The 8,324-nt window shown below is 38.5% G+C and overlaps 1 protein-coding gene across 1 annotated transcript in view; it reads left to right on the top strand.

Moving 5' to 3' along the window:
• Positions 1-6,251, top strand: part of Spry3 (sprouty RTK signaling antagonist 3) — a 6,531-nt gene extending 280 nt beyond the window's left edge. The window contains exons 2-4 of the mRNA XM_005370654.2: positions 117-242; positions 3,902-4,024; positions 4,774-6,251. Of these exons, the coding sequence (XP_005370711.1) occupies positions 4,881-5,747 (867 nt within the window). The 5' untranslated portion in view covers positions 117-242; positions 3,902-4,024; positions 4,774-4,880 and the 3' untranslated portion in view covers positions 5,748-6,251. The remainder of the gene's footprint in view (positions 1-116; positions 243-3,901; positions 4,025-4,773) is intronic.
• The last annotated feature ends 2,073 nt before the right edge of the window (positions 6,252-8,324 follow it).

Raw genomic sequence — 8,324 nt, 5'->3', positions numbered from 1 at the left:
TGCTCTCTTCCCTTCTCCCTCTCTTCCCTTCTCCCTCTCTTCCTTTCTCCTTCTCCTGCTGTGTCGGAAGGACCAAGACAGAACTATCTCTGTTTTTATCTTCTCTTCCACTAAAGGAGTTTTCATTCAGACTTTCCGAAGAGAGGTGGAAAAACGTGAAGACTCTGGAGAAGAGATCCTTTGAGCCAGATCGAGGGTTAGTTCTTCTGCTTTTCTCGGCATGGATAAACCATTTTCTCAAGGTAAGCCACAGGGATTAGCTCCTAAAGACTTCAGAATTCCTTCTATGCAATGCACAGATTGCCATTCATTCCAGCGTTCGGTGTGTGTGTGTGTGTGTGTGTGTGCGCGCGCGCGTGCGCGCACGCGCAAGCGTGCACACACACACACACACACACACACACACACACACACACACACACACACACACACGAAAGTGCCTGGGTAAAATAAAATGAAAACCCTTAAAATGACATTTAAATAAATCAGCTCTCGTAGAAAATTATTCATACTGGAAATTTAAAAATCAAAATAGGAATTCAATATGATCCTTTTTTTTTGCCAATTTAATACCTAGTCTGTTGACCTTTAATGCATTTTGGTGCTTACCTAAGCCCCTTACTGCGCAGCCTAACCACCCAAGGTGAGGACAGAGGAAGAGCCCGTGCTGAGGCCAGTCTGGCTGCCCAGCGGGCATCCTTGTCAGCATGGGGCTAGTCTGCTATTGGCTCACAAGTCTGGGCTGTGCATCGTTCAGATTTCATCACATCACCTTGCCTTGGGTAGAAATGGCGCAAGCTGACACGGCATAACCCCCCACTTACATTGAGTCAGAGCAATGATTTAGAAATTTCTGGAATCATGCCTGGGTACATGTGTACATATCTTTATATGGCATATGGGAATTTTGTCCAAAATAAGAACCTGTGAGCATAGTTAGTCAAAAGACATTTGATAGGACCTAGGGAACCGATTTACAGTACACTTCCTTCAACACATCTAACTATCACTCACCTATGAATGTTTCAAATCAAGTTCCATGAACAGAAAACAAATTGAACTCTTAAGCAGATAATGCATTTTGAAATGCAAATTATTGTTGATTTTCTGCACCATATTAAAACCTTGCTGTAATGTGATGTATTATTACATGGAGCATATAAGGTATTAAAGCAAGACAGCTACATGCAAAAATACAAATAAGGCAGACTAGCAGTTCATCCACAGTTAAGTATATTGTTGTCTGTTTGAATCTAACAAACATACACTAAGATCTTATTGTAAAAATCTAGACATTTTATTTCTTTATGTTCTGTTTTTAGGTCTCTAGCTGAGAAAGATAATCTAATGATATGAGTGGTTTGTATTTAGAGATATTTGTTCAGAATTGAATAGTAAGTAACCAAGGATTGAAAAGAAAGGAGACTAATTCTTCATGAAAGAATTTGAGACTTAGATGTGCAGTCGAAACCCAGGAAAGAATTTAGACCAGGGCAAAATGGGCTTTAAAAATCTTTCTTACATACCTCTTCATTTTGCAGATGAAGAAACAGAGAGGTCACTTACCTATAGTAACACAGCAAAATAAAGCTAGCATTAAGACTATATCCTAAGTTTCTTGTGTCTTAGAAAATAATTTTGGGCTTATATAAAGATCCCAGTGTCTTAAATGAACAACTCATTTCTTAGAATTTTCCTCACCATTAGAAGTATATGAATTTATTCAGTGTTAAAATTTTTCTCTGTATCACTCATCACTAAAACTCCTATATCTTTAATAATGCCAAGGTCTTAAAACTGCAAGGCTCAGGGGCTTGAAATAAACTGCTATGAGTCTTAATGAAACTATTAAAGTAATGAATAGGATTGGGGTAGCAACATGACAAGTTAAGAGTTAAATGTGGTGAGAATCTGGCAGTTCTAGCAAGATGTATGCGGTAGGAGGGAGGCCCAGTCAGTAACAGAGAGGTCAGTAATGTAAACTATATACAACTTGGTATTTGTAAAGGGGGGTGTGCTTTGATAGAGATGCAAATGCTTTTGCACAGAGAAGGATTTTTAGAGAACAGACTTTGGTATAGTAGAACTAAGAAAACATATAAAGCCATCACAGAAATTCCCCCTATGTTTGCTTTCAGTTATTCTGAGAACAAGTGTATAACAGCAGAGTACAGGGGAAAAACACACCCCACAGCCATTACACAGTAAGGTACAAAACAGCATTGAGGCTGTGAGTGTGGGAGAAAACAGTAGTCAGCTCTTCCTTCTTTTTTTCTCTCCTCTCTTTAAAAATCAGCCTTGAATCACACTCTATCAAAAAAGATTTATTATAGACATCATTAATGTCTTAAGGTGCCAGCAAAGAGCTTTAGACAGAAAAGTTTTCAACTTTTGTCTCAACATGACAGATTTTAGGTTTTAGAGAGAAAAATACATTTTCTTTCATTAAAAAAAAAAAATTACCATTTCATGAATAGGTTTAGCTTTCTAGTAAGAAAAGGAATTTCTGTTTAGGTTGTATATAGAAAATTTCATGGCTATAGAAAAACTATTCAGAAAGCCATGAGCACCTGGCCAGCAAGACTGATGGAGGTAGGTTTACAATGCATCATTCATTACTGCAGAGGCACTACGTGACAAAAATCACTAGATTCCTTCCCTATATAGCCAAGATTCATAAACACACTGACTGCTACTTAATAATATGTGATATGTATATTCTTTGTCATATATCAAAATATCAAATTGACCACAGGCAGTTTATTAAGTGTTGCTGCTCACAAAGAGTGGCGTTTTAATGGGTGGACTCCTAAATTATAAACATGGATACAATGGTAGTTTCTCATCTAGTCTATACACATTTCCTCATCTAGTCTACAAGTAGTATGTTGCTTATTTGTTTTTTAGCATTCCTCCTCATTACCTTCTGCTATAATGTGTGTGCGTGTGTGTGTGTAATATTCTGATTATTTCAGTTCATCTTTTTTTTTTTTAGCTAGATTGATTCAGCTGCCCCAGAATGACAAGAAAATTGTCATTCAGTCCTTTAATTTGATCAGTTGGACATAAACACTTTTCTTATAATTTTGTCAAATACCTTTCATAGTCCAAAGTTTCTATATTCACATATAATCTACAGTTAACTAAACAGTATATCCTTGTTTATTCAGATGCCCAAATGAATACTGTATATTTCTTTCCAATGCCAAGACTATGACTGTATAAAGATTTAGTAAAGCTATGTATGGACTGAAGGTTGCAAGGACTTTAAGAGCAAGGAAGTGAATCTATTTTTGTTTTTGAATTTTCCAAATAAACAAGGGCACTTTGCCTAATTTATTCTCAAGAAACTTGAAAATGTAGATGGTGCAGATGAAAAGAATGATTAAATTCTTTTAAATAAAAATACAGACTATTGTTAGGCAATATTCTTGGAGATCACGTAGCCCACCCCTATAATTATATAGGTAGTGAAACTGAGGCCTAAATAAGTCAAATGATTTGACAAAAGTATCATTCATATTTGAGTTTTTGGACATACATTATGTTTATCTAATTTTTAAACAGATGTAAGTTTAGCTAATCATATTTATATGAGAATATAGTCTCAAAGACCATCAAAATATAGTCATTATTAGCTGCTAAACTGTTTATTAACTGTATCTTTATTTTTATTGAGGAAACCCAGACAAACACTATTCTCCAGTTCTTTGTTCATTTTTATTTACTATTTATTCAATCTATCCAAACTATACATCAGTACAAGTAATTGATTCATTCTAAGGATACTTAAAATCCACTAGATTTCAAATATGTACTGTATTCATGCTAATGATCATTATGTCCTGGTGTTCCATGTTGCCTTTTTATTTATATTTTCATTTCTTTTCTAAACATTCAGTCCTCTAGGTACGGGAGTCTACTACTTGTGAAATATTTTTTCAAGGTCACCATTTGTTGATTCTACACTATATCAACGCCTTCAGGAGAATGACTACACAACCATTTTTGGCACAATGAAGATGTAAGAATATGTTTTCTAATATTCAACTAAGCTTAAGTACAGTATAAGAATATTTTTTCTCTTTAAAAATCCTGTTTCTGGTGTAAAGTAAGAGGTAGAGAAAGCAGTCTATGCAGAATTTGTTTGATAAATGCAATTTTATAGTTACAGTGATATTGGAAATAATTCAGGGCTTGTATTATAGTTTTATATGGTTGTCCCATTGCCCAGTGTTAGAAAAATATTAAAATATGTTTGATTTTGGAAGCTGAGTGTGGTGATGCATACCTACATTCCGGTTACTCTGGAAGGTAAAGCAGGAAAATGATTGGATATATACATGTCTATATAAACATATGAGCAGGTTCTTTTGGTATACCTGTGAAGTTTCCTCTACTGAATCAATATGCATTAGGAAATGACCTTTACTTTAACATTTGGCTCCATTTTTACTAGAATTCAGATGTTCAAACCTTAGATTAGTTGCTTCTGTGAACTTAGTCACTTGATGGAATACAAAAAGAATTAAAGTTTTGTATTTATATGCAAATTGTTATAACATTTGCTTCAAAACTGATTTATCCTTTGAATAGAAAGACCATACTTGTCTGAAAATAAGTGAGTTCACATACAAAATAAAGGTGTTACACGAAACCTACAATACAGCATTTGAAAGATGAAGTAGTGATTATAAGTCCTAACTTTTTTTGGTTTCCCTGAATTTGTGACATGTATGTTCTCATATATTGTTTCTATTTCTTTTCTTCTAGGATCTTTTGATGTGCTTTGAGGTCCATATAACGACAAGGGCTTTTTTTTAATCACCATAAGTGCCACCCCGACCCCAAATCACTTAGAGCTCAAAAATCTAGGCAAAATGGATGCCACAGCTATAGATGAGTTCCAACAAATTCTGCCTATTGAACAGCTGCGCTCTACTCATGCTAGCAATGATTATGTGGAACGGCCTCCAGCACCCTGCAAACAGGCTCTTTCCAGCCCTTCCCTTATTGTGCAAACCCACAAGTCTGATTGGTCCCTGGCTACCATGCCTTCTGCTTTCCCACGCAGTATCAGCCAGTGCCATCAGCTGCAGCCCCTGCCTCAGCATCTGAGCCAATCTAGCATTGCCAGCTCAATGTCCCAAAGCACCACTGCCTCTGATCAAAGGCTCTTGGCCAGCGTTACGCCCTCTCCTTCAGGCCAGTCCATCATCAGAACCCAGCCTGGAGCAAGGGCCCACCCAAAGGTCGATGGTGCTCTGAAGGGAGAAGCTGAGCTATCTGTAGGGCATCCCAGTGATCACCTCTTTATCTGCGAGGAGTGCGGGCGCTGCAAGTGTGTCCCATGCACAGCGGTTCGCCCTCTTCCCTCCTGCTGGATGTGCAACCAGCGTTGCCTTTGCTCTGCTGAGAGCCTCCTTGATTATGGCACTTGCCTCTGCTGTGTCAAGGGCCTCTTCTACCACTGCTCCACTGATGATGAAGACAACTGCGCTGATGAGCCCTGCTCCTGTGGGCCTAGCTCTTGCTTCATTCGCTGGGCAGCCATGAGTCTAATCTCCCTCTTCTTACCTTGCCTGTGCTGCTACCTGCCTACCCGTGGATGCCTACATCTGTGCCAGCAAGGCTATGATAGCCTCCGGAGACCCGGCTGCCGCTGTAAGAGGCACACCAACACTGTGTGCAGAAAAATCTCTTCTGGTAGCGCACCTTTCCCTAAGGCCCAGGAGAAGTCTGTATGACCTTCCTACAAGATGGATCCAGAGTGTTCTCCTTCTGGCCCTCTTCAGTAAAGCATAAGCCTCATGTTTTGGGGAGGGTGTGAGATAATAAACTAGCCAAAGTTAGGGCCTTGCCTCTTTTGTTCCTGCAGTATCAGGAGAATGCAAAGTATATCCCTGTGCAGGATGCCTTGCTCTTTCACAGAATCTATCCTACTCTTCTTCAATCTTTTACACCCTGCCTGCTCAGCTTTTATGGCTGTCATGGCAAATTCAGGTGATATATGGGCATGAGGTTTGGACACTGAGGACTGACAGAGCCAGCAATGTGAAGGTTTAGGGCCTCCCCAAGGTATTGCCTCTCGAAGCAGACTCTGATTGTCATTCTGCTTTCCACAGTGCCTTTGAAGACTTTCTTCTAAGATGGTCATCACAGGTGCATGTGGAACAGCGTTCAACCTTCCAGGGAATCTGACCCTCCCTCCCTCCCTCCCTCCCTGCCTCCCTCCCTGCCTCCCTGCCTCCCTCCCTCCCTCCCTCCCTCCCTCTTTTTCTTACTTTCTCCCTCTTACATCTTTTCTTACGTTCAATCTCCCTGATTCTTCTTTCATTTTCCTGTTCTGTTCTCCTCCTTTTACTTTGTCACATTTGTTTTTCATTTCCTACCTATCATTCTGCTTTCTAAGATTAATCTTTGTCCATATTTTTATTTCGTTTGATGTTTTTGTTTCTCTTTTACAGCCTCTCTTTCTCACACACTCAAAAGTGTTATTTTTCCATAGGTGTTTCCTTAGATGACAAACTTTGCTATGCTATACTATTTACTAAATTGTATTAAGGGAAATGGATTATTGTAATGAGTTGATTGCTAGCAATAGACGGTATCTCAATGTGTGTATGCACTCACAACCACATTCACCTGTTTGTGGGCATATGAGGCTCCTCTATATTTCCAAATTCAATTAGTTGGAGTGTTTTTCTCCTTTTCCTGATAATCAACTTATAGTACTGGCAGATTCTACTAGCATGCTGAGTAGGATAGTAAATCAGGATGTTCATAACTTTGTATGTCTGACCCAAGTGCCAAAGGCAGACTGCTTTATAGCTAAATGAACAAAGCAAAGGATATTACAGAGGTATGTTCTCTCGTAGAAGCTAACCACCCTGAGACTGCATGGCTCAGGCCTTAATAAAGGACATAAAAAGTCATAAAATTTTAGAGCTGGAAAGAATCTTAAATAAAAATATAGTTCAATGTTGTAATTTTACAGATGGAGAAACTAAGGTCTGAAAATAGAAAGGGAATTGTCCAGGTCCACACACTTGAGTTGATAGCAAAATTTGACAGAAACATGGGCCTTCTGACTTCTTCATTGTTCTTCCCTTTCATTACACTGGGTCATTGAACTTTTTCTTCTGACTCTGTTACCAATTCCAGAAAGTGATTCCCTTTCAATTACTTTTTGAAAATCATGAGAAATTAGTGTGGTGGTCTTTCCGCAGTGTACGGTGGGTAGTTTATTAACTACTGGGTTTGAGGCTGCCCCCAGTGGACATCACCTTTGACTCTGTACTTTGTAGAAGCTCAAATGTGGGGAAAAACATAAAGAAGCCCTACCCAAGCTTTATCTTCGCCATTGCATCTACTCTTTGCTGCACACACTGTGCTCCTTCCTGGCTTTGTCTGCAATAGTAGCTGCCTAAGAACCTAGATTTCAGCAACAGTGAACAACTGAGATGAAAGATATGTAATGCACAAAAATGACTCCCCTCTTAAAATGTATGCAAAGAGCCTGTGCTGCGAACCCCTGTCAATAAGGAAAAGGCTGCAATGGTGATGGCAGGGGTGCAAAAGACTGCTACTAAGAGACATGAGAATTTTATAGTTTCCCTCTGTAAATAAACTCAAAATTTATCAAGAAATTCAGATATTGGGGGCACTTGCTTGAAGTCAAAGTGCTCCAACTTAGTTTAAGACTTCCAGACTCTACATATCATCTCTTTTAAAGTGTGCATGGATGTGTGCTGCAGGGTGAAGTGAGAATTGTATAGTCATGCACAGGAGGAAGAAAGGAAATTCCAAGTCCCTTTATTGGATATATACTGCAGAATTATATGCCACAGAGTATTTATTGGCTATGAAACTTCCTGAAGTGTATTGACATTGGGTTGCACACAGACCCATACCTTCACTTACATCTCCTCTTGTAGAATTGCTTTGCTCTATTTTTGTATATATAAATATGTTATGATGATTATTAATATTGTTAGTGATATTGCTGCAAATGGTGCCATATATAAGGTTAGGCTTCTTGAAACATTTATAAACCTTAAACCAATACCTAAATACCTGAAACCTCTTATGTTGCTTTTAAATCCCTTAAATTTAAATAGTTTGTGTTTAATCTTAAAAATCTGCCTAATTGTACTTTAGTCTACCCCTAAAAGTTATACCCAGTTGTCTGGGTCACACTAGATGGTGATGAGTAGCAACACACATTTCTCTCTGCTTCTGCCCAAAATTTGCTTAGAGTCCAGATATCTAAGGATTCTTTGATATTTGTGCATTGTTCTGGGGCTAAAGTTACTCTATGGATG

Source organism: Microtus ochrogaster, unplaced genomic scaffold (assembly GCF_000317375.1).
Source record: "Microtus ochrogaster isolate Prairie Vole_2 unplaced genomic scaffold, MicOch1.0 UNK85, whole genome shotgun sequence".
Classification (NCBI taxonomy): Eukaryota; Metazoa; Chordata; class Mammalia; order Rodentia; family Cricetidae; genus Microtus; species Microtus ochrogaster.
The sequence above is the reverse complement of the archived record's forward strand: the minus strand, read 5'-3'. Positions and strand labels throughout refer to the sequence as shown.